The sequence below is a fragment of the Fusarium poae genome, chromosome 4 (assembly GCF_019609905.1).
Source record: "Fusarium poae strain DAOMC 252244 chromosome 4, whole genome shotgun sequence".
NCBI classification, from domain to species: Eukaryota; Fungi; Ascomycota; class Sordariomycetes; order Hypocreales; family Nectriaceae; genus Fusarium; species Fusarium poae.
In genome coordinates this window covers 6,890,025-6,917,306 of record NC_058402.1, presented here as the reverse complement: position 1 = coordinate 6,917,306, position 27,282 = coordinate 6,890,025, and the positions used below count along the sequence as shown (strand labels likewise).

Sequence of the window (27,282 nt, the reverse complement as noted above, 5' to 3'; positions counted from 1 at the left end):
CCTTGGTATCAATACTATTCGTCCAAATCCATCATCGCGTCACTCCTTTCCACGGCGCCCTCCTGAACCATTTCCGCGCCCTTGTCTTTCACGACTTGATCTAAGTACTGCTTGACCTGTTTACATCCATCCACACCAACTACTAGCATACCCTCCAATCTGCTGACTTGCACACGACTCTCGCAAACCAAAACTGCTACTCGATCGGTAGCGCCGTGCGTCGCGACGGTGAGGAACGGAAGCTCTTGTTCCTCCTGGGTGTTCAAGTCGAGTAGCGGGTCGGCCGTTTCGTCCCCAGCAGCGTATGTAGAGGTCGAGCCCGCCGTACAGGCAGCAATGTAGTCTGACATGGGAATACCGGCATCGATAAGCGCAAGTGTCGTAGCATTGAGCAGAGCAGCTAGTAGCGATCCGTCTTGTGACAGGACGTGAAGCGAGATTGAGATCGAGGAGTTGGGGAACAAATGCGTATGTAAGTTCGAAGCGAGTGCATTGGCAATTGTAGTTTCGATCTCCTGGATGCGTCTGCGAAAATGTTAGTCGGTCACCAAAGAGAAGCAATCATCATGGACGAAGAAAAACTTACTTATCATTGCGCCCTCGCTTCTTGCGATCCACGCTTGAGAATCCTGCGACCACAACATTGACATTGATCGCTGCCACATCGCGAGAGCCCTGCTGTCCGCCGCGTCGCTGCTGCTGCTGTTCAGAAGGACCTGTCACGACACACATGACTTTTGTATGGCCCATTTCGAGATATGATGAACCGTCGGCGGCATCCTGGGTCCTAATCTGGGCGTGAAGACGGCGGAGTTCGTTCCATCTTCTTCCGTCGACGCGCAGGAGCGCTAATGAGTATGTTGAGGTATCGAGAGGCATCTTTCGTTAAGTTTGTTTGTAGTATGGGTTAAGCTTCAATAGCAGGGCTGCGCATCACCAAAGGCTGCTCATGGTGGGGGAAATTTTCTATAGACTGTGGCGTTCAAGGTGTGGCTGCAGCTATCGTGGCGCTTATCTCGGATCATCTCGAAGTTCGGATTAACCATCATGACCAATCATGAAGCGTCGGTTTTGGAACATTTGCTGCTTTCATCTCCGACAACCATCTACGGGATAGTGTCCATGGAGATCTGATATCCGAATACTGAACGAACTAACTAACGGAAACCTTTCGTCCCACCCGAATCGGTGATGTAATACTCAACGCCATAAATCCGTGCGCTACCCAATAATGTGCGGAATTAGGCGGCACTAGAGTTTATTCCGCTGAGGATATGCAGTTGTCTTGTTATCAATGCGTTCTACGGCAGCACCATGACCGAATTGAGGGGAAATGCTTTGGTGATGTTTCATTGATAGCGTCAACTATGTTAGCCATCGCATCCGGAGCTCCACTGCCGTACGCGTGGTTCTCTTATATATAAGTTATCGTCCTTCTCGTTGAGACTTCTCAATAGTATACTCCCATCCATCAAACACCAATTGAGTCTCTAACTTGAGTAAATACCTTATCAAACATCATGTCTTCTCTTCCTCAATCATACAAGGCTTGTATTCTCGAAAAAGCCAATGCTCCCTTTACACTCAAGGATGTCCCCCTAAAGCATCCATCAAAGGGCCAAGTCCTCGTCAAGGTCCTCGCTTGTGGTGTCTGTTTCTCAGACGTAGCTACGAGCGAAGGCCACATGGGGGATGTCTTCCCCCGCGTCCCCGGCCATGAAATCATTGGTGATGTCGTCGAAGTTGGCGAAGATGTATCCAACTTCAAGAATGGCGACCGTGTTGGTGGACCTTGGCACGGTGGACACGATCGATCTTGCCGACAATGTCAACGAGCGCAGTTCCAAATGTGTGACCACAAGGAGGTCAATGGCGTGAGTCGCGATGGTGGTTTCGCCGAGTATGTCCTCCTCCGCGCTGAGGCTGTTGTGCGGGTACCCAAGGAGATTGAGCCCGCCGACGCTGCTCCTCTTCTTTGCGCCGGTGTCACTGTCTTTAATGGCATTCGTAAGATGCATGTTGAGCAGGGCCGCATCGTCGCAGTCCAGGGCCTCGGTGGTCTAGGCCATCTCGCAGTCCAATACGCCTACAAGATGGGCTACGAAGTCGCTGTTCTTTCCACAACCGACGACAAGGAAGACTTCGCAAAGAAGCTCGGCGCTCACCACTACATCAACACCAAGACACACGACGTTGGCGAGGAACTCAACAAGCTTGGAGGTGCCTCAATCATCGTCCAGACAGCACCCAACCCCAGTGCTATAACTCCTCTCGTCCAAGGTCTCGCCCCCGAGGGCAAGCTGCTTAACCTCGCACCCGTTGGTGCTGCAGAGGTTGACACCCTGGCTTTGGTGCTGAAGGGTGCCAGCGTTGTTGGTTGGCCTAGCGGTCATGCTCTCGATTCCGAGGAGGCACTACGCTTCTCCTTGACACATGGAGTCAAGTGTATGGTTGAGAAATACCCATTGGAAAAGGTCCAGGATGCAGTCGATAGTCTGAAGGCTGGCAAGCCTCGATTCAGAAATGTCTTGGTTATGGAGTAAAAATGCTAGCGTTGTGTTGTTGTTCGTTGCGGGGGATAATGCACCAGACTTTCTATAGTAGTAGTAATGAAATGGTGATTGATGATTGATGAGACTTATACATATGCCTTCGGCTCGTGAGATTGATGTGGCTTCACTATAACATATCGTCCTTTTCTGATAGTACCATGTATGCAGAAAACCACGAAGGACGGATTACGCGCTCTCATCTACGTGCCAAACCTCTTTTTGTCAGTTTCATGCTCACCTCTTCGGGCTCATTTTGGTTCAACAATTTCAGTTCGCTGTTCATTCTTGATTCTCAATTATTAGGGTAAAAGTGCATATTGAAAGCCACCGTTCAAAACAGACCTCGTCATTCCAGCGCCAATCCTCACACGTCGTCTTCCATGGGGTATCTATCACTCGCGTTTTCTCATCAAGCCATGCATCTTATTTCTCGTTATTCTTCTCATCCATGCAGATACACAGCGCTGCCATGAGCGCCATGTCAACACCGGGCGCGACCATCAGAGCGTAGGTCTGCTGGCCAAAGATCATGTCACGACCGCTGAGGATCTTGCGATCGATGCGCGCGACTACAGTGTTTGTAGACTTGTCAAAGATATCAGCTGCATAATCGAACCAATTGCCCTTCATTTCCAAAACCTCTGCGGTGCCATCGCTGGAGGTAAAGGTAGCAGTGGCCTTGGAGCCCATAACTAAATAGAGTCAGAATGTGATTCCTCACGATGGTAAAAAGGATAAAACTCACGCTTAAAGCTATTTTTGACCTCCATGATCTTGACACCCTGGGGATCTTCCACGGCGTAGGTAGCGTGGATGTGCATGAGCTCTTTGACGATGGAAAAGAGATGGTTGCCCTGCATGTCAAACACCTTTTTGCGGCCCGAGATGCTCATGACTTTGCCCTCGACCTTGAGGATGGGTTGACCGTTGGCGAGCTTAATATCGAAGCTGTCGCCGGTAAGGGACATGACTTTTTCTTTGAGGACGAGCGTCTCAGTTTGGGCGGCTATGAGGTTCTTGAAGACGCCAACCTGGCGAGGCGCGGTTTGGAGTTGAACGGCAGCCATGATTGTTTTTTGGTAGGATTAAAGACAAGGGTTTAACTAAGTAAAATAGTAGGGGATGATATTTCTTGTTTGGTGATGTTATCAGGATGATGGGTTTGTGGTATTTATACAAGTTTACTGTCAGCAAATAGAGGGGAGACCCTTGTGGTACAAACGTCACATGTAACTTCCTCAACAATTTCAAGACCCCTCATGGCAGCGAGAGCTAAGAACATTTGTCTAAGGGTTGGCTTGAGGCTGAAAGAAGGAACCCACAAACAAGGCGCAGTCTAGTGACGGCGTTGGTAAGGCTGATCAACATCAAAAGATACCCAGAATCCATAAGCGAATGGCTTTTAATGAGTTGTACTCTATCATGAGGATTCGGGATTGCGTCATATCAATCATGATACGAAACATGGAAGCTTTGAACGACAATGATCGTCAATAGAAAGCATCCTTTTACATTTACAGCCCCCAACTCACAAATTGATCGGCATAAATCAGGTTCGCGTATCATTAATTCCGTCAGTCAACGGAAAAGGAAATGACCGGAGGGAGGATTCATGTCGGAAGTTGCTAATTCGTCAATCCGTCCTGCCGGTATTTATTGCAAAAGCTCCGCCCAGTTCAATAGAGCTAACATTGATGTGTTAAACTTCGAGGAACACCCACATCAATTAAGATGAGAGGGAGCCAACGCTACATTGAAAGTATACATGATTAGAATTTTGGACTTGAGAAATGTTTCTAAAAATACAGAATATAAATAAAGTTCATGATCGCTCCCATCACACTTCATCAACTGTCAATCAAATCATGTCGATACAACTTATCCCACCCTAGAGGCTGTCAACAGCACAAACTCGCGACATAGGTTACAATCTCGGCTGTCCTCAGCATCAAACAATCACGTGATTGATGCAACAGTCTCAATAACTTGTTCGGTCTGGTGGTCTAGTGGTATGATTCTCGCTTAGGGAAAACCCTATAGCATAGCTTGCGAGAGGTCCCGGGTTCAATCCCCGGCCAGACCCTTTCTTTTGCTGGTTTTATCTATTGATTGTGGTGGCTTGATTACTTTTTGTTCTGATGTTGCGACTTTGTTATCCTATACCGAATTGAGTTGTTGGAAGAGGTTGTGGCTTTGACCGTTGAAGTGGGAAGAAAGTTAGCTCAGTTACAACCGTCAAGCATGGTTGACGTATAAGTCAACCACCAATCTGAGACTTGTTTATATGCAGTCACATTTCAATCAAATTCTTTGACACGCAATGGTGAGAAAAATAGCCAACATTTGTCTATCCGTAATCTATCCATAAAATATTACAAGAAACAGATCTCGGGCGCGAGAAAAAAGTAAAAAAGACACGCTAATGGGCGTCATTCAACCCAGGATCCATTTAGGACATTTACAGAGCAAGCATGGCAAAGAAGGCAATGGCGGCAGCAGACATGGTCAAGCCGGCAGCACCGTTGACAGTGCTGGGGGTCTCGGCAGCGCCTTCAGTCTCGGAGCTGGAGCCAGCCTCGGTGCCAGATCCGGAACCAGAAGAACCAGACTCGGAGGCGGAACCGGAGCCAGAAGAACCAGAGCCGGAAGAGCCAGACTCGGAGTCGTCAGAGCTGGAGCCGGAGCCAGAGCCAGAGGTAGGCTTGGACTGAGAACCGGTACCGGTGGCAGTGGAGTCCTCGCTGTCAGAACCGGTGGCGGAAGCAGTAGCAGTGATGAAAGTTCCGGTAGAGTGAGCATCACCAGTAGCCTTGGAAGCACCAGTGGAGGTCTTGGTCTTGGACTCGGCGGAGCTGGAGGTCTCATCGTCAATCTTGTCGCAAGAAAGATCAAAGAGAGGGGTGGTGGAGAGGTTCTCGGTAATGGCGAACTTCATCTTGTTGTCGGGGTTGGAGTCACGGAGGTTGTACCAGAAGGTGGGGACCTTGTTGAAGAGGCTCTTGCAGCCAACGTCCTGCCAGTACTTCTGGGCGTTCTTGATGCTAGGAACAGCCTCGTCCCAGTTGGGACCCTTGTAGGGCCATCCGGTCTCGGTGACCCAGACGGGCTTACCGGCAGAGGCGGCGACGGTGGCATCGAAGGCCTTGTCGAAGAGCTTGGCAGCGTTACCGATGCTGTTGCCCTTGTCGTTCTCGTAGTAGGGGTACTCATCAACTCCGATGAAGTCAATGGCGTCGAGGACGGGCTTGTTGGTGGCGTTACCCCAGACATCCCAGGTGTCGACGTGGCCGAGGGGAACCTTGGAGATGGGAGTGCCCTTGAAGGCAGTGCGGAAGTCGTTGATGAAGTCAACGAGAGCATCGGGCTGGACACCGACACCACCCTTGTTCTTGACACCGGTAACAGAGTTACGGTAGAGATCCTCACTACCGACGGAAACACCAATGATGAGGTCGGTCAGCTTAGAGCCGTACTTCTCGACGGCCTTCTTGAGGGCGTTGATCTCCTTGTCGATAGAGTCAGTACCAGAGGTCCAGACACCGAGGAGGATCTGGGTCTTGGTGTCAATGGCAGCCTCGAAAGCCTCGATGGGGTCATCCTCGGAGTAAGCCTGGATGTTGGTGTAGAGACGGACGGCGTTGAAGTCACCGGGGGAGGTCTTGAGGTTCTGAGCAGTCTCGAACTCGGCCTGGAAGTCGGCCTTGAACTTGGCCTCTCGGTTGGCGAGGGTAGCACCAGAGTTGAAACCAAGGTAGTTCTTGGCCTCAACGCCCATGGCGAGGGCACCAACAGCGACGGCAGCGGATGAAACCTTCATGTTGACTGATTTGAGTTGATTATCGATCGATTTGTGGTGATACTTTATTCGGTACAACGTTGAGCACGGTCACACCACGTTAGACTGTTACAAAGTCTATTCAAAAAAGGAGTGTGAGTTAAGTTTGGATATAAAAGCCGTTGAGGCAAAAGAGAGTGACGAGGAAATAATAGAAAAAAAGTCTACCCAAAAAAAAGAGAGATAGATGGACGGAAAGAGAGGAAATGTCTGGATGAAGAATGAGAAAAGACCGTCTTTTGTTTTTGGTTTCGGAACGCGCTGAGATTAGGTAGGGGCGGCTCGGTCGCAGCGGACGTGGAGCCGTCACGTGCCGAACAAGCACTAAGTGCCCGGTTTTTCAGGGGAATGCTTACGACGCTGGTCCACTAAGTTATGGTTAAACCGCTAAGAATAGCATGCAATGTCTTGGGTACAGGTGTTGATTGGTTGTGGTCTGCACCTTTCTCCTGTCTCATACCCGGCTAGTAATCTTGCGGTATGATCGTCGATAAACAATCAAGAGATGAATGATGGCTCACCACGTATTCATGAGTAATGCGAATACCTGGTATTCGCACTCATCCCTACAGTGTATTCTCGTACTTTTAGATTTGATACGACATAACATTTGTCTTGAAGTTGACTCTCACAATTGAGTTCAATGGTGTGTGTGTCTTTGACACGGGTGGCGGCAGTTTATGCAAGGAACAGTTATCGCTGCCCAAACACGCCAATCAGTAAAGAACAGATGAAAGCTAAACAAGCTGAATAAATCAAATGCATATTGACAACCAGGATCTGGTCTGGTACCGGGATTAATTCCTTGGACCAATCTCTGTAATACGAAGCCAAGAACAAAGAAATTCGATACATATTGCTTTGATGCTTTGTGTAGACATCAAATGAAAGCGTTTGCGGATTCCCCGTAATATTTCCCCAATCTTTATTTCTCAAGCCCTATGCTATGACGCTCTCCTTCAGCTCGTTTCTTTACATAAAACACTACGTAAGAAGCAATTCTTCGCTGAGGCCGGAGAATTCCTTGGCAACCCTTGACAGCCCAGCCCTGGGGCAAAAGACGCTAAATTAGATGCGACTGGGTCGTCTCGTTTCCCCCCTTGAAGTGGGTAGAGCAGCCCTTGGCTGGCACGGTTAAGAGGCCGCTCGATCCGTTATTGAAAGTGGCTTAGATATGAACAAAGAAGTAAAGTTATAACAAACGAGAGAAAGTAATGAAAGAATGTACAAAGGATGCTGTGATATGTGAATGGCACTCGATGACCCTACTTCAGATGTATCGTATCGCAGTACTACTAAGTAAGGAAGTGAGATACGTAAAAAGTTCTTTTAATGCTGATGATCTAAAATAAAAGAACTCGCCTCGTCCAAACAGAAAGAATGATATGAATCTCAGTTGAGATCTATCCGCTGAGAGATCAACATAAGCGCACAGTTCATACGACAGAGGACAGACCCTGAATCGGCAACACTGACATAATTTAGGCGCTGACCGAGGGTCCAACGTCTCACGACGACATTCCGCTATGACTTTTGTTGGTCGCTAGATAATTTAGCATCGTTTCAACACAACAAACGAAAAACGATCGACATAAAAATACGAAAACAAAATTGGTACTCGAGCATTGATGGTATCGAAAATTATGTCATGTCATAAAAACTAACAGCACAATTCCATCTGTCAGGCCTCCCAATCTAAACCTAACCCTGCTGCTTCTCTGCCTCAGGCTTCTCATGAGCCATGAAGAACTCATCCTCGTTGATCTGGTACTTGGCAGACTTGCGTGCCGAGACACCCTTTTGAAACTGTTCAATCTCGTCAGCTTGACTTTCTTTGTTGTTATGACACACAAGACGCGACTTACCATGTAGTCCATCTCACCAAAAGTGCGGTCCTTTGTCTCAAACATGCGGAAATAACCCCAGATCAGGGTCAGGGTGGCCAATCCAGCCCAGAAGAAAGCCTGTATTTTCTATCAGCATGTAATCGATACCCTAAACATTTCGTCAAGACTCACAGTTTTACCCTTGAGGTTCCAAGAACCAGGCGCCAACATCTCAGGTTGGATTAATCCTCCACAAATAATGTTTCCAACGTAGTAGGTCGAACGAGCCAGCACGATTGTCTGAGTTCGCAGACGAGTCGATCCAATCTCAGCGACAATGGTGTAGATGATGGGCCCGACCGTCATGGAGTATGCTCCCAGCCACACCACACACAGGATGGACTGCGCCCAGGCCAAAGGCTGGTTCTGCTTGGGCAAAGCAAGGAAACCAATCGTCCAGAGGATGGCCACGAGACATGAGAAACCCGTGAGCCAGATCGTTCGTCGACCGAATTTGTAGATGTAAAACCACGAAATGATGGTACCCATGAAGGCAATGCCAGTTCCGCCGAGGGCAATACCGTACGACGTCTCAGGGCTGATACCAGTTTGCTGGAAGAAGAAGGATCCGCTATAGCAGAGAGCACCACCGTTGGTGATTTGAGACAGGAATCCCATGCATGCGATCTCGGTACGTCGAAGGTTACTGCCTCGGAAACAGTCCCAGTACGATGTTCCCGATCGCTCTTCAATCTCCAGCTTATTAGTGTGGACCATCAAGGCAACGGCATTGTCGTAGTTTATGTTGTGCTCCGGGTTAGACAGTCTCTCGAGAGAAACCTTTGCCTTCTCAAGCTGGTTCGTTCGGACAAGATACCAGGGTGACTCGGGAGCGAGGTATGCCGCAATGGCAAGCGGAATAGGCCAAATCCACTGAATCGCAAACGGAATCTTGTACGACCACGGGGTAGGATTGCTAACAAGACCCTTTAGCACACCAGCTGAGATAAACTGTCCAATACACCAGCACAGGTTAACATAGGCAGTGAGGTATCCTCGGATGGCCAGAGGCGTCACCTCGGCAGCGTAGGCGGGACCGGTCGTGGCAAAGATACCCCAGGGGATGTTGCAGAGGAACTGACCGACGAGTAGGATCTCGATGGTCGGCGCAAAAAAGACGACAAAGATAAAGGCGGACAGCCAGAAGAGACCACTAATGAGGACGACGCGGTGTCCCCATTTAGAAGTCGCCCATCCGTTGAGCATGGCACCGATGATGTTGGCCAGAGCACCGAGACAGTTGAAGCGCTGCTGCCAGTTGGCCGAGATCTGATATCCGTTTTCCTCGTCGAGCCAGGCGCCGTACTTTTCTCTGAATCGGGGGTATCCGTAGAAAGATCCTAGAAGGGTGACATCGTAGCCTTCCATGATGACGGTCGTCGAAATGACTTGAGAACGTCAGCTACGTCCAACTGTATAGACCAAGAAAACTCACCGATTGACCAAAAGGCAGCGGCATTGTAAGTCTTGAAACCCTGCACGACGCCATAGCTGTGTTCGTCGGCAGTGGCCTCAAGAGCTTCGTTGGCGAGGGCTTTGTCGTGAAGGTCGACGTTCTTCAGATGATCGAGACCAGCATCGGTGCTCTCGATGTGAGGGTTGATCTCCCCAGTCTGCTTTGAGGTAGCCATGGCGGATTCACTCTACAGCTTCAAAGCAGCCAACTACTTTACAGAAGTGAGAATGGCAGTGTCGCTGTGGGCCGGACATGATGAATAGTTATATCTTGTGTCAATTGGGTACAGGCAAGGGTAGTGAATGCTTCCCCTCATGCATCATCAAGCTTGAAGTCCGCGATCCGGTTCAAATCGTCTAGTCTGCAAGAAATAGGATCGACGGCCCGTCGTGTTAGTCAATTCTGAAGCCATCTCCAACCATTGGTGGAATATTCTGCGGGGTGATTTCTTTGCCTTTTTCGAAGGATGCACCACGTCGATCGTCAATGGACCGGGTAAGCTGAAGCAAGCATCTGACCATTCAGAGCCATCCTTGCTCTCCCCAGACTGTTGAGAGAGAGTCTGGGGTAGTTTCTGGGGATGAACCTAACGGTGTCGATCACAGGTCTTTCCTCATATCGCTTGCAAGATTTGAGCCCGTTTTCTTAGTGAGAGATACCTTTTAGGCCAGGCCATCACATGCTGCTTATTTCAAGCCTCCGGGTAAATGCAATTGTCATTTGTTGTCGTCCAAATCGGACAACTGATGATCTTCAACCTCTCTCCACTCTGACCATGATCAGAATTGATGCCCAGGAACCGGGGCCCCTTGAATGCCACCCTATTGCATCTGTAACCTTGATTCGTGAATAAATTCTCAATACTACTGTACCCATTCACATCTATGCAGTGATCATCTTGTCTCAAGCTTGGAGCTATATGCCTTCACATAAGCTACCACGATTACCATGCTTATCTGGTAGGAGCAACCATCCCACACTCGAGACATTAGGGGTATCCATCATCTTTTTCTTCGTTCCGAACGTTCTCGTTCTAGACGACACTCCCCGCTTGTCGCTGTGGTCTACGCTCTCTTGGTTTCTCCTCACTTGCACTGCTCGCGTCCGGAACCAACTTCAAAGCCTGTTTTTTTGCTGCAAACTTGGTCATTCATTTGATCGAAATAGTAGGGTTGCATGTCGAGTTGACAGCCACGACTTACCCCCATTCAACCATGCATGGATGCGGCGTTGGCCAACTCAGGCTAATTTCGTCCAAATGCAGTCCGAGCAAAGCAGAAGATAATTGGATGATGAATCTGAGAACTCTGAGTTACACGCCGCTCGGTCGATCTTGACCCGAGACTACGGTACCAAAGCTACAGAGACAGCCATTGAGCCATGTCTGACTCGCCATGATCCCAAGGGCTAAGACATCAGGTGAACTAACAATATGCAGTAGCATGCAGTAGTCTCCAGATATGTTTCATGCTTGCATCCTGTTCTGCCTCTTTTGAAGAGTTTGTTCGGTTAACGGCTGGCACTGCCGTTAGCTCACACGACTTTCGGCATGGGCCGGACGGAGCTTGAAGATGAAGCACAAACAATTGCCATGCCAGTTGCAACATGCTTGTTTGCCTCGGTCTTGGCGTAGACTGCCAAATGCAAGGAAATGTCAGGCACTAGAGACCATGTATCCATGGAAAACATCTGGGTCGCGTCTAGTACAAGGCACCATCACATTCTTTTGTATTCTCAGAGTTGATCCTCATAAACGTAATATCGTCTGACGAAATGCTGTTATCAACAAACATATAAACAAAGGTATTCCAAGCTCATCAAGTATAATTAATTTTTAGATATTACTCCTCAAATGTGCAGTCTTACATCATAGGTCGTTGCATCATCGACGCCGCCATCTTCAATCTATTTCTCGCCTCAGACAAGAGCTCCCATTTTGTATTCGTCAAAGCATCATCAACAACACTCAACAATCCAATGATCTTGTTTCTGTTTCCTACCACTCCAGCTTGATTTTGATGTAGGTGGAAAGCTTTGATGGAATCGATCGTGGGAGGAATCATGATTTGCAGATATGTTCGGAGGTCTTCGTGACGGTCGCGCTTTAATGCTTCGTAGTCCATGTTGGATGACATGGGAGTCTTCTCAGCTTGAGATCCTTGCGGGGTACTGGTTGCACCTTGGTTAGAGGTTGGAGGAACACTTGAGTCTGTGGTCATTGTTGGAATTCCCATGCTGCTGGTAGGGTATTGCAGATGGTCTGGGAATGGGTCGATATTTCCATCTTGTACGAATCCATATGCCCACAGTACCAGAGACGCATAATACAGAGCCCAAGGTCTGACCAGCAGTTTATCACTTCCAGCATCGTATTTGGGGTAAGTAGATGGAAACCAAGCTGATGGCAGTCCACTGGCTTCACTAGCCATGCCTCCTCTTCTCGGCTCCTCTTGAAGAAGAATAAGCCGAATGAGCTGCAACGCGTGATAAACTCCACCAATGGCTCCGGGTGACGCCACCCACTCTTTGATCTTGGCTTCCGTCCTCCTCCAATCCACAGAAGAAACAGTTCTGCCAAGAATTTGAGGGACGCCAGCAAAGATACAAAGTTCTGGCATGCTGATGTAGACTGTGATATGGCCCAAATGGTAGAGCACAGTGCCCTGTGTTTCCATGGCTTCACCATCATCGCTTCCTCCTCTGTTACTCAATCCCAATCTCTGCCAATCAAACGCAGCGTGCTTAACATGGGCAACACCGTCATCGTAGTCCTTCTTCCACCAATCAAAAGCTCTAAGCAATTTCGGCCGCCAACGTTCTTGGACACCAGGTATCGTATCGGTTCCAAGTGTTGAACGATCGAGATCTCTTTGATGCATCTGCCATGTCACAGACAAAAGCGCAGCTAGAAGTGCTATCCTTCCGAACGGGCTTGTTCGCACTCTCTGGCCATTGAGTGTTCGCTGCAAACCATCGAGGAAAGTGATGGGCGTGACACCATTCGCATGAAGACTTGACTCGACACAACCAATCTCTGATGGCGAATCAGAAGACCATAGAGTGTTGTCGCAAGGAAGTGGCAGTTTGATTTCGTGGATGACAAGTGTGGGTGTATGTCCAAATAAAGCCGCATGCGTAGCGTCGATGATAAATGCAGCTAAAGCAGCTCGGCGAGTAGCTTCCTGCGCAACCCAGTGATCCCACCATTTCTCAGGTGACGAGTTGAAGCCTGGCCGAGTCGGTCCAGGGAAAATTTTCGATGATCCCATTTTGGGGCTACCCAGAGGTGTCGGAACTCTGGACACATACGAGGACTGTTTCCCTGTCAGGGCACTTCCTCTGCGCATGAGAGACAGTGTTGTGGGGAAGTAGATATGAGCACGCTCGTGAAGCACACGGCTTGCGTTCATCTTTTCATACACCTCGAGAATCAATAATGTCTGTATGACCCAAAGCTTCGCGGGTGGATGAGAGTCGGCATGCATGAAAACCTGCCAACGCAAATTCCAAGAAACAAAAGTGGTGAACTTTGAAATTTTCTCCACAGTATCTTGTGATGCGCCGTGTTTATCAACCATGGAAGCACCCATAATGAGCACAGCCAACAGAAGAAAGTCGTTTGCAGTTTCGGGTATAAATGTTGGGCGGTGGAGAATAGGCAGTTGATCGTGAAAGTTGTCCCAATATGAGTTGAGATAACGTTCGACATTGACATGGCTCAGAACATGGCTCTCGGCATCAGTGTCACTTCCAAAGATTTCACCTTTGATATCGGCGGCCGACCTGCTGCCTTGCAGGCTGATCTCGTTGAAACGCTGCAGCATATAGTGAATTAGCGCTTGTCGTTTGTGTTCTGAAAAACTGCTCTTCCCAAACTGCGACAAATCCACCACTGGTGTCTCCATAGTCAATGGTTCTGACTGGAACCATAGGCTGTTGATAGGCTCAACGTAGGAACTCCCCATCATGCCTGGCTGAGCTGTGTAATCTGTACACAGTTGCCCAAAGTTGTTGGAGTATCCTGTCATGCCAAAAGTACTGGGCACAAAGTTGTAGTTAGAACCCAGTCCCTGACCAGCAAATAGCCAGGTGGTAAACTCATCCGTACTGGATGGGGAAAGTCCGAAATGCTGTTCTTCTATGTTGACATGTTCCGTGTTTGACGTCGGTATTCCGTTGGGCATAGCATAAGAGTGAGTTCGAGTACGTTCCGGACGACTGGTCAACTCAGGACTTGTCAGAGGCATGGGCATGTCAGCAGGCGGCATCTGATCAACCCGAAATGGCACAGAGCTCATGGCTTGTTTTTCTGGTGATGAGTCACGACTCTGTAATTGCCGTTGGTCTCCGTAGTAGCCGCTTGGTCCACCTAATTCTTCGCGTTGACCAGAATCCTGACGAGTTATGTCCCGTTCGATTCCAAAATGCTTTGGGTTGTTAGAATCAAGTCCGGAACCGTCCACGGAGTGCCGGGCCATTGAGGCCTGTCGCCCCTTTGCTGATTCTTCTCTTCCTTCGTCCTGGGTGTCACTCCATGCTGAGCCATCTTCACTAAAGGAGTATCGTTCACTTCGTTGCCTGGACAATTTCGAAAACTCCTTTTGTGGCCTTTGGGATAGGCGGCCATTACCATACTGCTCCACTTGACGGTCATGTCTCAGTTTATGGCGAGCGTAGAGATCTTTCCTGACAAATGTAAATGAGCAGTCAGGATAGTCACAGTAGTAGATCTCTTTGGGGGAGTCTGGGAACGTGTCAGTTAATGGCAGCCAGCCTGGTTGAATCTTGCTTACGATTGAGTTGGTGCCTTTGAAGATGCTCGGCACGCGAATATGTCCTCCCACAGCCTTCGTGGGTGCACTGAAACTCCTTGCAAGAAGGCTTGCGGCGTTTCTGACGCGGAGGCGACGAAGTCATCTTGGCCCGTGATCTGTTGTTGACCTCGGCTAGGTATCCGTAGGTGTTTCCTTCCCCAGAGTCTGGATTCGGTTGCAAAGCGACCTCTGCGCGCCTCTCAATTGCTGTAGGCGGATGTAACAAGTGAGACAAAATCCAGAAATGAAAGCCAAAGTTGGCCCTGGGCCTCGAAATTCGAGATTTTGGGGGTGAGTGTGACCATTGCATACCTCCTTCCTACTTGGTCACCTGATGAACCATCCCCATCTTGGATGGTTTTTCAAGGGTTGCTCCTACCATCCCCCGCGATTCCCCCGCCTCTGGGAAATTGCCAATTGCGGGGGTCTCATCCGAGGCTGTTGGCTGCCAGGTATCTACAGGGTACGTTATCTGCCAGTCTGGCATTATCTTTTTTTTCCTTCCCTACAGAGTGATGAAGGTTATTGTGAGACATGCATCATTTAATCGGAACTCCATTCTATTGGCGTAAATATTTCAGAGAAAGCTAATCAGTAAACGCCACCAGAAATTTTGAACACCAGGACTGACATGTACGTGAAATCACTCGATCCAAACCTTGAGCGTATTGCAATACATAACAATGGTTTTTTCTTCTTCCTTTGGCCTACAATCCGGGAATCTTAAAAAATAGAAACCTTATTGGACAAACGAAAATGCACCAAAAATCCCCTTCTTTCTCTTCCCCTTCGCCGTCAACACTATTTTGGGTTCGTCCATCAGAACTATGTCCACTATTACATCGGTACACTCGTCGCCTTCAGATGTATCCCTAGAGTTCGAAGAGTTTGACTACTGTGATAGCGATGGCCGTTTAACGGGGAATGACGTTAGCGATGACCACCGCATGGCTCTTTTTGAGGTTCTCTGGGAGTGTTACAAAGCGACTGATTTTCTGGAAACATTACCTTTCCTGGCCATTGGATGCCAAGGTGGTCCGCCGGACGAAGACAAGCGACCATTCCTAGTGGCTGGAGCTATTGCTATTTGGACTGATGCCATAAATTTCGGCACTGCACCTTTTGTTGAAGATCTTGAGCGAGATGATCCCGTTGAAGTTAATGACGATTTTGTCGACCAGGTGTCTCGCCTCAGCCAACTTGTGGAGGAGCTTTCTCCTGTGGGTGGGCAAGGGCATGTCGAAGATGTTGGACAAGGCGATCCAGTTGAAGTTGAGAACGATCTTACCGACCAGATGTCTCCTATTGTATTGAATTTTATCGTGTTAAAAGCTATAGCGTTAATTATAAGCTTTTTCCTTTTCTCCTTAGAACCTTCTTTAGTCTTTTAATTTTATAGAATTCTTAATATAATAAATTCTAATTTAATAAACTTTTTATAAAATAATATTATTTTTATTAAATACTTTATAAATTATTAATAATTTATTCTTTTTATTAAAGATTATTTTAAAGATTATTTTAAAGATTAAAAAATAATTTTATTTAAAGTATTTTACCTTTTAATATATTAATATTATTATTATACTTTATTTTATAAAAAGCCTTTAAAGCTTTTTTTTCTTTATATAATAAAAATTTAAATTTTAATTTATTAATTTAATAATTAATTATATAATTAAAAGCCTTATAATTAAGAAAAATAAAAATAATAATTTAATTATTATTTATATTAATAATATATTAATTTTAAATATTAAAAAAAAGATTATTTAGAAAATTATTAAAAGCTTTAAATTCTTTTAATTAATTTTTTTTTTTTTAAAATAAAATTAATTATAAAAACTAAGCTTTTATAAATAATTTCTTAATTTAATATATAGCTAGAATTAATAAAGACTTTAAAGTTTATTATTTTATATAATAATTATATAATTATATAATTTTATTAATATTAATATTAATAAAGAAATATTTAATAATTAACTTTTAAAAAGAATAAAAGCTTTTATAGTAATTATTATAATTCTAATTTTATAAGTTATAATATATACCTTTAAATAGGATTTATATTAATATCTAGGTTTAAAAATTATATCTTTTTATAAGTTAATTTTAAATATATACTTCAGGACTTACGCCTTAAAAATCACCTAACAAAAGACCAGATGTCTTGCCTTAGGGTCCCATCAAAGGAGGTTATACTCTGTCTTGCTAATCTCTGGCCCGAATGTGAAGCCATCTGCGTGTTTTGGGACCATATTGTGGTGGAGCTTTTCCTCATGAGTCGGCAAGGGCATTCAGACCGACTGCAAGGTCTCTATGAAGATACGAAGATGGGCCCTCCTCTCTTCAAGTTTCACAACGGTCCGCTACCGAACTCGCAGAGGACCAGGGTCAAAGATATCAAGACAAATCCCAAAAGGCTTCTCAAATCCACCGATTGCAAAATGGGCGACCTTTTCATCTTCGATTCTCCTGCCGTCGGTAGGCAGGTTGTGGTATGTTACGGACGACGATTTACCATTGGGCGAAAAGAAGCACAAAGCAGTGAGAGCCATGGAGTAGCCGCTGGGGACAAGTATGTTGCCTTTGAGCAATCCGTTTTCCTTTCAAACTCGCCCGAGTCTTTCAAGAAGCTCCATGATCGTGGCTGCCATTCTGTATTTCTACAACACAGCAGAGCGTCCCTTTGCAATAAAGGGCACCGGACTCCAACGATGATGATGGAAGAAGGCGGTGATGTCGGATTTGTTTTGCATCTGGACGACTTGCAGTTCCCGGACAATTTCAGGAATTACCCGTACATCATGTTTGCCGATTCTCCTGAATGATGTCAGGTGGACGGTTGTTTGGGAGCCTACATAGACCTTCTGTCTCGTTGAAGAAGTTATCGCATAGGAATGTGTTACGGGCATTTCGCAAAAGACCAGGGGCTTGAAGATCAGACGAAAATGCCAGTGCAACTTGAATGGATAATCACCAAAGTGATAGTTCTATCAACCACTTAACTAATCAGAAGTGATTTTCATGCGATCCGCCTGGGTGGGTTATCTTGGCGTAGCCTAACGAGATGACTGACACACCAATAAGACGCAAGATTGATTAAGAACGGGAATTTTTGACATCTCGCGCATGTCATGTATGATCAGCCAAGGGAAACCATGTTACCCGATTAAGTCCGTGTTATCAAGTGCACTCAGCCCACTTTGTAGTTTGCCGATGTGTTTGGCTGGGTAGATAAACGTTTCAGTGTCACCTGCAGTACCAGACTTGACGTTCATGGCAATTGGACGGGAATGAGTTGAATTTACGCCATATAAATGATATTGAGTTTCCATAATTTCGACACATCAGCTGTCAGACTTATTTGACGTGACAAGGATAGCCTCGAGGTGGTTAGTACAAAAGATGGCCGCTAGAAATAAAAGAGACAAAATAATATAGTCATTTTATGTCATATTATACAGTTTAAAGGCTGTTTAATTTTGTACTCTGAAACTTGAGCTTAGTGGAACGCTCCACCACGAGCGTTGCAACGTTGACGGTGTTTGTATCACAACTAGGTGGGTCAAAGAAATAGGAAATCTTACTCCGACTTGTCCGTCTTGTAATCCGCAAGTTTCGAATACGCCATATAGACTAATAGGTACCGTAGCAAGACAGCTAGAAGTGAAAGGATTTTGCATGTCGATCTGTCCTGCTGTGAGGTCTAGACAGTTCCCAATTTCGTATTTATCGTGGTTTGACGCCTTACGAATGTCCGGAACCCACTTACCGTGCTAAATCATCAACGTTAGCCGTCTTGACCGGATACTATTGCGCTTCCGCGGAACACAGCAACATATACGCTTTACAGAAGACCAATTTCCCATAACATAGAGCCCTTGTAAAATTTGACTTTTTTCTTTGCTTTTTCTACAGGTGGTCATGAAAATCCCAAGTCTGGGCCATCCAAAACCTGGGGCGCAGTGGCGTCTTGTTCGTGTGAGCGTGCAGCCATCGATCGCCCTCGCACGTGGCCTCGCCCTTGTAAAGTTTATAAGCGATGACTGACAGTCGATCTAGAATGTGTTTCAACAAGTGGAGAAATTCTCGACCACTGCAGAAAGAGGCTTCAGCCATTGCGCGATATTTGACCTGATACGAAACTCTACAGAAACCTCAGATGGATACTAATTGCAAGCCACAAGACACGCACAGTTTGAAACGCCGGCTGCGAATTTGTCGTCGCCTAAGTCTGTTGGTGTGAGGTGTTTGCTTTCGAGGGCAAGGTTGGGTTGATCTGAAGCGAAATGGACAATCGTTGGGTTTCATTTCTTCGAATGCAGGTGTTTGTCTCTACAGCAATGATCGCCGACTATCCACTGCCGATACTATGCTGCGAGAGCGAAAGGGGAAAGTGGATGGGAAAACTGAGGCTCTGAATCTCCAAGGGGGAGGGTGATCACCACTTTGTTCGGCCATAGTCAGGAGAAAAAAGTAAAAAGTCGAGAATCAGGTCTCCACAGCCACGATTTTAGACCGATCAAGAGCTGTCAGGGCCTGGGGCCAGGGTGACCCCTTGACACATAAGAGGTACAGTACGGAGTATCCGTGTTGGTGATTGTTCGTCCTCCAAGGGTTAACCGATGAGAAATGTCGAGGGGTATATTGCAGCTATATAACAGATGAAGTATCAGAGAGCGGAATTGGTTGCCGCGCATTTTAGCGGAGCATTATTTCCTTCTGGAACTCAGCGGAAATACGGTGTCGCGTGGAGACAGTCAGTGCCTGGGAACAGTCAGTGCACTTAGGTCCCTGATATTATGGTGGAGGCTGTACATAGCAAGGCATTGATTGCATTGCATGATTAGTTGATATTGACAGCCCATACCAAGACTTTTTCTACAGAAGTAGTGGTTACTGCGGAGAGGCATGAAAGAGACGGACTGGAAATTGTTCAAGCTAACTACGGGCGCTTTCTTGAGCGTTAGAACTTGGCAACTCCCGGCTTCCCCTCCCTCCCTAGTGGAAGTTCAGTAGACACGGCACGTAGACTAGTGAGGGATTGATGATTTAGGCCAGTCGTGGAATTGCTTGTACCATCTCATGTTAGCGTTGGTTCGAACCTTTTGAGATCTCTGAATATTGATTTGATGAAAATCGACTCAAGAACTTTTTTATGTGACATCGACTAAATGCCGTGTGGCGTTGCCAAAGTTCTCTAATAACGCCTAAAAGAATACACACAAGCCGGGGTGCGTTCTTTATTTCTTCTAAGACAGGGAGTTGAATAAAAATTAAGAGTGTTGAGGTGGTGGTGGAGATTATCTCGGCGCCACTACTGTAGCTCGCTTTCCCCATTTGGCAGTTAAATTCCGTCCCTCGGTTCAATGACATAGACTTGGCTGACATGACCATCACAGGGACGGGGAACAAACAGTGCCTAGGTATACAACTTTCGATCTGGCTTAGCATCTTACTCTGCCTTACCAGAACGATCTAGACGTTCTGCGAACAGACCTTATATACTCTTGCATTGCAAACTTTATTAACCACAGTCAAGACTATGCAGCACTAACGCCAATGCTCGGTCCTTGAGGCCCTGCTTGTTCCTCTTTTTCCCTCCGAGGCGAGGGCCCTAGTATCCCGTTTCTGATCCGCTCCGTGTGTGTACAGTATATCGTTTCTAGTATTCGTCATACACTGGGTTCCGGGGTTCCGGCTTGCTTTCCCCTCGGACGAGACCCAAAAGGCGAGGTCACCATGTGGATTTTAGACCCGAACCCGCGAATAGCGTTGCTCCCCAAGTCTGTATCTGTACCTTACGGAGTCGATCAGAATAAGTAGTATCCCCAGGGTCCCTACGAGATGATCCAAAGCCCCCTGTGGGATCAATAACCTCATTCGGTATAATCTGTCATGGTTCCGCCTGTGTTCGAAGGCCCGCAGCGGAGACTGATCCAAGATATTGGTTTCATAGGAACATGAACCATGGCCTAACCGAAAGCTACCGGTTTCTCGGTTCCCAATATTATAGTATACATATCTGCGACCGCCGACTCCAGTTCCCAGGCGGCCCGCTCCTCCCCCGTCCTGGGTCCTCCTTCGTCTATCGTCAATCCTCTCTCATCCTTTTTCTTTTCCGTTATAATAATTGTTACTTCTTTGTATTAACATATGAGACTGTTGCTTGGATTGGGAGCTTGACTTTGTGTAAGGTAGTCGAGAATCATGGGCATTCCGAATAGAGGCCCTGAGCTTCAGGCAGTGTGCTACACACTGCTTGTCTCTTCTGTTATAGCAGTTGGACTACGTATCTATGTTCGTACACGAATGGTCAAGAACTTTGGCATGGATGATTGGACAATGTGTGTTGCTCTTGTAAGTCTCACGTCTGTCAATACTCATACCGTCTACTGACCCCGACCTCAGGTTACATTCTTATTATTTTGCACAAGTTCCCTTAGTGGTGTCACACACGGAACCGGTCGTCACCGAAGTGACCTCGATCCAGCAGATTATATGAAAGCGAGGAATTGGTGGTGGTGGTGCTATCTATGGTATTGCCTAACCATGATTACTTCAAAGATATCCATCGGCATTACCCTCCTTCGAATCACCAACCGAAAGATGGACATCTGGATCCTTTACGCCACAATGGCCATCACACTCTGCACCGGAATCGTCTTTTTCTTTGTCACCCTCTTCCAATGCTGGCCCATCTCGTATTTCTGGAACACGAACCAAGACGGAAAATGCGTCAGCCCCGACGTCATCATCGCCCTCACATATCTGTACAGTGTCTTCAGTGTCATCTCCGATTTCACCTGCGCCATCTTGCCCATCTTCTTGATATCCAAGCTCAACATGGGGAAGAAGACAAAGCTTGCCGTGATTCCCCTTTTTGCCATGGCCTGCGTGTTAGTAACTTCTCATTATTCTTGTGTACCCCAGCTCACACCATACAGGGCCAGCTCCGCCGTCGTCGTTCGTTTCGCCTTTGTCAAGGATTTCAAGAACCCAGACTTCTTGTGTACGTCTCAAATCATCAATCATCAAGTCATTGATCATAGACTAACAAATCATCAACAGGGGCAACAGTCGATATCGCCATCTGGTCGGCCACGGAACAAGGCCTTGCCATCACCGCCGGCTCCTTGGCAACTTTGAGGCCTTTGCTTCGATTACTCGGCCGCAAGCTTGGCATAACGACATCGGGACGGTCTGAATTGAAAGACACGGATCAGCGAACGGGAACAGGGCTAGGACAGTTTGGTCCTTCGAGGGCTACCAACAGCGGCAATAAGAAGGGCGATCTTTTTGGGCTCGCTACATTCACACGGGAGGACAACTTGGACGGCCACGGGCGAGACTGCGAGGCAGCTTACGCTGGGAAGGACCATTTTGGTAGACCGTCGGCGGAGAGGACAGTAGTGTCGACGTGGGACTCTCGAAGGGGTACAGGCAACTCGAGTGAGGAAGAGTTGACGCCAGGTCTGAGACCCAAGAGCAGTGGTGCTGTCAAGGTGACTACCACTTTCAAGGTGGAGGAGGATAGGATTTGAAAATAGCAGCGGCAACACAACTAATAATGATAGCCTTGATATTTACAGCGAACAATTGCGAGTATCTCTTGACTCCAAAAAGAATAATAATATGGGAAAGAAAGGATGAAACAAGTTATTTAAGTATTTGACTACAATGAACTCGACCGACAATAGTGCCAATGACGTCAATCGGTCAACTGGTGATATTACTTAGCTCTGCAACCACTTGAGCTGGGTACCTCACAGCTATCGCTTAGCTACCGATGCAGACAGCTCCTTATGAGGGGAAGCTCTTTAGCTTATTAGCTATGCCAGGTTTAGGAGCTGTGATCTGGTATCCAAGTTGATACATGATAGGTAGATTATCGCAGAAGATCCGTATAATTGACCCTATCTAGACACCAGACCGAAAGGCAACGTTCCACCAGGGCGGCTATCACTCTCGGGGAAGCTAAGGATGAACCTAATCCCGTTTGAATCTTGTTTTCCGTGCAGAAAGACAGCAAACAAGTAAACTTTTTTTGCGGCCCCCAACTAACAAAAAAGCAAACCAAAGCAAAAAGGAGGGGGGACGCGATAACTGGAAACGGAAACGGAAAAGACAAGCAAGACAGACCCCAACTTTTTCTTTTCCCACTCAGCTATTCCAGGGTGCGGGCGCTTGTCAATATGCATTGGCAGCGGCTCATAGCACCTGATTGAGTAAGGTACCGTCTTGGCTTTTGACACGCGCGCTGACAGTTTTGAGTTTGCAATCCATGTTCAAAAGGGGATCTGCATCTCGGAAGTTTTTTAAACCATGAGTACATCACCTAATGAGGACAAGAGTGCGAGAATAATGCAATCATGAGCAAGTCATTTGATAAACTTAATTTCGTATTCTTTTTGAGAATTATCGATCGATTGGGTTTTTGGGGTCCGAAAATTACTGTCTCGTTACTTATGTTACATCTTCACTTGGCGAGGTTTTGTGCCGCTTGAATACACTACATGGCCTCCGAAATTGGGGTCTATATATCAATTCTCGTATAAATCGTATCAGCAGTTATAACGGAAGGATCAGTATCCGCAGAATGCCACGTTTTTGTACACCGCTCCAATGTGTGATGGATATTGGAAACTCAATGTTGTAAATATGACTATCATGTATATCGCATACAAAGATACGGAATCATATGACTATGATGTAATATGAGAGCTTGGGGGTAATACTGTTGTAGCACAGCATTTCTCATTCATCAAGGCTAGTTTTGTTTCACCTGTATACACAAGGCATAATCAGTTAACAAAATGCTTGAGGATCAAAATGCTTGAGGATATATATGGAGTTGACAAGTTCAAGACAAGATGACATATCAGAAAATGATATACCAAAGTGCATAGACACTCTGTATCACTTAGATTGGTCGTGTATAAAGATTGGAAGTGATCAAGGGTCAAGTATCTACTTACTAAGTTGATTTTACTACCGGCTCTGTTGATAGTGTATGTTGCCAGAGGATTTACTGTTTAAATTTGAAGATTCACTTTCTCCATTATTAAAGATGATTAGATACCTTCTCTAACTATACACGATGAACTCAGTGTCATTAGTTCCTTGACATATTTGCAATGGGTGGTTAATGTCTCACAGGATCGGAAGCTTCTCCGATGCCTCGGTCATAGTGTCCGATATCGGGACAAACATTAGTCAGTTTAAGATTCAAGTTGGATATTGCACAACAGCAAAGGACAGAAGAAGTCACGAGAACTTCAAATAGATCAATTATTTCTAGAAACAACGGGATTGGAAATTTAGTTATGTATAGTCATCCTAGCAATCGCCAATCGCTATTGTAGGCCCGTATTGGCCTCACTTTTTGACAAGCTAAACCGGTCCACGATCGTACTCTAACTAACGTCAGTCATCAAGATAAACTCCATTCTAAACCCTGTTGACCCAATCGTCTTGTGGATCTAATCCTTCATCACAGAGCGGCTGCTGGTCCGACTCCATGGGGAGTCAATCACGTGATCGGATTAGCGTCGCGGAGAAGTTCGCCTCTGATAAGTTCAAAGTCCGGAACTTGTCCCGAGAGAATAACAACGTTTGAGTCCCCTCCCCCAGCGTCTTTTTCGGAGCTCCAGTGTCTGAGACCCCCTAAATCTTCGGTCAAGTCTTCCAGAATCTCTCTTTTGTCTTTTGTGTGAAACTGTGTGTCTGATCAATGAGCGTCGTCGCCCAAGACATAACTCCCCCCTCAATGGCTCGGAAGCGTTCGGCGCCATCCGATGGTAAAGATGCGCGCAAAACATCATTGGCGTAAGTTAATTTGGAGTTTCTTTTTCGTTAACGTTTCTCCACTATTAATCGTGAACTGTCTAAGCGAAAGTAAGAGTGACTGACGTGCAACAAGCTGCCTTACTTGTCGAAAGAAAAAGGTTCGGTGTTCGGGGACCACCCCTTGTCAATACTGTACCAAGCGCGGCTTAGACTGCACGGTTCCTGAGCATGGACACAAACGCATGTACATGGCCAAGTGAGTTCCTTCCTGAAGCTTTCTACGCTTTATATCTGACCTTCTGTCAGTCGAATTGAAGAACTTGAGAGCAAGTTAGCCAGATATGAAAGAGACGGATATGATGGGCTGCCTTCCACCCTACCACCTAGGGCATCTGGTATGTAAAGATCTCATGATAATGCGACTTATACTGATATATCACAGAACCCCCGGTCTCAGGTACAGCTCACAATGCCCAAAGGGAATCTACCATCCACCCACAATTATCTCAATCTTCCCCACAAGAGTCCCAACATAACAGATCGAGATCATCAAGCTTCATCCGTCCTTCCACTAGCTTCTCGGCACCTCTTTCCCAACCTAAGTATCCTTCTTATGATGGCACTAATGCATCACCAGCTGCCAGTAAGTCAAACTCGTCCGAGTCTACAATTTGAATCTCTTACTTATACTCTTGCAGCTATCCTTGCTGGCTCTTCACTCAGTTCTAGCCACACCTTTGGTTCTCGCGTACAGGATCTACTGGGCTCATCCCGTACTGAACTAGAGCAGAACGGTAAACCCTGGGTAAGCCCTGAGGCAAATCAAGTTCACGAAATCATCAGTCACCCATGGCGCCTTTCCAGCGGCGACTTCCCGAAGCTACCACCCCGACATGAGGCACAGCGATTGTTGGACACTGCCCTGTTCTACATCGGTCAGTCACAGCATCACATTGATGCCCGTGAATTTTCAGATAAGATGTGGGCTTTCTATCAGAACCGTGATGATCCTGCTCAGCTGGAATCACTATGGGTTCTTGAGATGATTCTCATGATTGCAATTGGAACACTCTTCGATGCTAATCCTGAAGGTAACGATGAGTTTTCAGGCGTTGTTCTTTTTGAATATGCTCACAGAAATGTGCCAACGTTATCTGATTTGCGTTTCAAAGGGAAAATTGGGATCGAGATCTTTGCTCTTTTTGCTATCTATCTCGGTAACATGAACCGCAAGGAAGAGGCGTACCTTTATGTAAGTTGACTCATCTATATTTAATTATCTATGTACTAACTGATATTCTGTAGATTAGCACTGCTATGCGGCTTGCAATTTCGCAAAAGTACCACAGAGTCTGTGGAACAAGACACTTGATGCAGTCGGAGAGAGTCCATATGAATCGCCTCTGGTGGACAATCTATATGCAAGAACGGTAAGTTGTGCAAAACAAAGCTGAAAGTATGATTACTGACGATTTATGCGTTTAGACGCCTAGCTGCAGCAACAGGAAATCCTCCAAGCATAGGAGATGAGGCAATCAATATCCCTCTCCCTACTGACTCTCCAGGATTCCCGCCTGTAGGACCTATGTGCACAAACATCAAGATTGCCAGAGCTACAGGGCGTATCTTGGCTGGTAAGTCTTATTACTGTACAAATGTGATGAACAGCCGCTAATCTTTATGAACAGTACTGTACAATCCAGAGGATGAGTCAGAACACACCTTTATTCCCCGTGTTCAGGACATAGTCAAGTCTCTTTACGAGATTTCTCAGGAAATCCCTTCAGATTCGGTCACGGATGTGTACAACTTGGGCCGTGACCAATCTTTGAGGACGACTGCTTCTCTGCATCTGATGCTGTTCCAGGTATGTCAATCCTCCCGCTTTAACAACGATGATCTTGCTCACATTTGCACAGGCAACTATCCTTACGATTAGGCCGATTATGTTGCACGCTGCAAAGCTTATTCTCAGCGGCCATGGCCCGACAGGAGAGCAACTACATGCTTCACCACTTGGAAGACTGTCCAGAACTTGTGCTGAAGCTGCAAGACGTCAACTCAAGGTAGTTGCCACGCTCAGAAAGCGAAACATGATTGGTAAGTTGACTTTGTGTCGTTCATTGTTCTCTGTTAACGTAGTCACAGCAATCTTTGGCTTCTACGACTTTGAGGCTTCTTTCTCAGCCGCATTCATCATGATCCTCGCTGCCATCCTGGACTCGGGTTGTGAAGATAACTTGAAGATTAGCCCCAAACCTGGATTGACACAGGCGTTGGAGGAGCTACAACATCTCGCTGACCACGGTAACACATATGCTCGTGAGAGATTACACGAGGTCAAGAGGCTATGGAAAGTGATGGCGCAGAAGATCGAGTCACTGCAAGTCGTCAATGTATCTCCCCAGGGAACAACGGGTGATGTCCAAGCAAATAACAGAGCGGCGCCTGCCAACGGTACAACACCAGCTGGGTTCAGTGACTCGGGTGCTCTTCCAAATGACCCTGTCCCGGGCGCTCAAAGCCAGACATCGCCAGACGATTTCATGCTTCTCGACACAGATTTATGGGACAATTTCTCGAACCTCTGGGTTCCCATGACCGAAGCGGCGGGCGGGAACTCGCAGGAGGAGATGTTAATGGCGGATATCCCGCACGATGACTTTTACAAGCACTGCTACTCTATGTATAATAATCCGGACTGGGATCTTACGGGAGAAGATGTTGGGGATTTTGCGGAGCTTGGAAGACATATTCAGGATTCATGACGGAGTTTTGGGCGGCAAGAAGAGAAAAGTTTTGTTTTGGGCATTCAACTACCTAGCGGATGATTTGCCTTATAATTAATTGTATGATCAAGTTGGCATAGAGATCTCAACTAATTAGCCAGCGCCTTGCAATAGATCGGCATGATTCGCCAGTTAATATTGTTAAACAGAGTTTT

At 46.6% G+C, this 27,282-nt stretch overlaps 9 protein-coding genes and 1 non-coding gene across 10 annotated transcripts; 5 read left to right on the top strand and 5 right to left on the bottom strand.

The window, feature by feature from the left end:
* Positions 1-14: 14 nt before the first annotated feature.
* On the bottom strand, positions 15-879 carry FPOAC1_012314 (uncharacterized protein; the record flags this gene model as incomplete). Its single annotated transcript, XM_044856671.1, has 2 exons — positions 15-525; positions 587-879. The coding sequence occupies 2 exons, from the start codon at positions 877-879 to the stop codon at positions 15-17; spliced, it is 804 nt and encodes a 267-aa protein (XP_044703984.1).
* Positions 880-1,520: 641 nt separating this feature from the next.
* FPOAC1_012313 (uncharacterized protein) lies at positions 1,521-2,543 on the top strand (the record flags this gene model as incomplete). Its single annotated transcript, XM_044856670.1, has 1 exon — positions 1,521-2,543. The coding sequence occupies one exon, from the start codon at positions 1,521-1,523 to the stop codon at positions 2,541-2,543; it is 1,023 nt and encodes a 340-aa protein (XP_044703983.1).
* Positions 2,544-2,975: 432 nt separating this feature from the next.
* FPOAC1_012312 (uncharacterized protein) lies at positions 2,976-3,619 on the bottom strand (the record flags this gene model as incomplete). Its single annotated transcript, XM_044856669.1, has 2 exons — positions 2,976-3,244; positions 3,298-3,619. 2 exons carry the CDS (start codon positions 3,617-3,619, stop codon positions 2,976-2,978), a joined length of 591 nt encoding a protein of 196 aa, XP_044703982.1.
* Positions 3,620-4,544: 925 nt separating this feature from the next.
* Positions 4,545-4,635, top strand: FPOAC1_012311. Its single transcript has one exon. It is a non-coding gene; the product is annotated as a tRNA-Pro (tRNA).
* A 375-nt stretch (positions 4,636-5,010) lies between these two features.
* On the bottom strand, positions 5,011-6,369 carry FPOAC1_012310 (uncharacterized protein; the record flags this gene model as incomplete). The annotated part of the gene is made up of 1 exon (XM_044856668.1): positions 5,011-6,369. The coding sequence occupies one exon, from the start codon at positions 6,367-6,369 to the stop codon at positions 5,011-5,013; it is 1,359 nt and encodes a 452-aa protein (XP_044703981.1).
* Positions 6,370-8,088: 1,719 nt separating this feature from the next.
* Positions 8,089-9,904, bottom strand: FPOAC1_012309 (uncharacterized protein; the record flags this gene model as incomplete). The annotated part of the gene is made up of 4 exons (XM_044856667.1): positions 8,089-8,193; positions 8,253-8,351; positions 8,406-9,661; positions 9,709-9,904. The coding sequence occupies 4 exons, from the start codon at positions 9,902-9,904 to the stop codon at positions 8,089-8,091; spliced, it is 1,656 nt and encodes a 551-aa protein (XP_044703980.1).
* Positions 9,905-11,591: 1,687 nt separating this feature from the next.
* On the bottom strand, positions 11,592-14,646 carry FPOAC1_012308 (uncharacterized protein; the record flags this gene model as incomplete). The annotated part of the gene is made up of 2 exons (XM_044856666.1): positions 11,592-14,473; positions 14,523-14,646. The coding sequence occupies 2 exons, from the start codon at positions 14,644-14,646 to the stop codon at positions 11,592-11,594; spliced, it is 3,006 nt and encodes a 1,001-aa protein (XP_044703979.1).
* Positions 14,647-15,370: 724 nt separating this feature from the next.
* FPOAC1_012307 (uncharacterized protein) lies at positions 15,371-17,377 on the top strand (the record flags this gene model as incomplete). The annotated part of the gene is made up of 2 exons (XM_044856665.1): positions 15,371-15,850; positions 16,712-17,377. The coding sequence occupies 2 exons, from the start codon at positions 15,371-15,373 to the stop codon at positions 17,375-17,377; spliced, it is 1,146 nt and encodes a 381-aa protein (XP_044703978.1).
* A 3,382-nt stretch (positions 17,378-20,759) lies between these two features.
* FPOAC1_012306 (uncharacterized protein) lies at positions 20,760-22,093 on the top strand (the record flags this gene model as incomplete). The annotated part of the gene is made up of 4 exons (XM_044856664.1): positions 20,760-20,909; positions 20,961-21,448; positions 21,497-21,561; positions 21,621-22,093. The coding sequence occupies 4 exons, from the start codon at positions 20,760-20,762 to the stop codon at positions 22,091-22,093; spliced, it is 1,176 nt and encodes a 391-aa protein (XP_044703977.1).
* Positions 22,094-24,318: 2,225 nt separating this feature from the next.
* On the top strand, positions 24,319-27,106 carry FPOAC1_012305 (uncharacterized protein; the record flags this gene model as incomplete). Its single annotated transcript, XM_044856663.1, has 10 exons — positions 24,319-24,377; positions 24,472-24,594; positions 24,645-24,733; positions 24,781-24,981; positions 25,037-25,590; positions 25,644-25,768; positions 25,824-25,972; positions 26,027-26,205; positions 26,258-26,438; positions 26,487-27,106. The coding sequence occupies 10 exons, from the start codon at positions 24,319-24,321 to the stop codon at positions 27,104-27,106; spliced, it is 2,280 nt and encodes a 759-aa protein (XP_044703976.1).
* Positions 27,107-27,282: the final 176 nt, after the last annotated feature.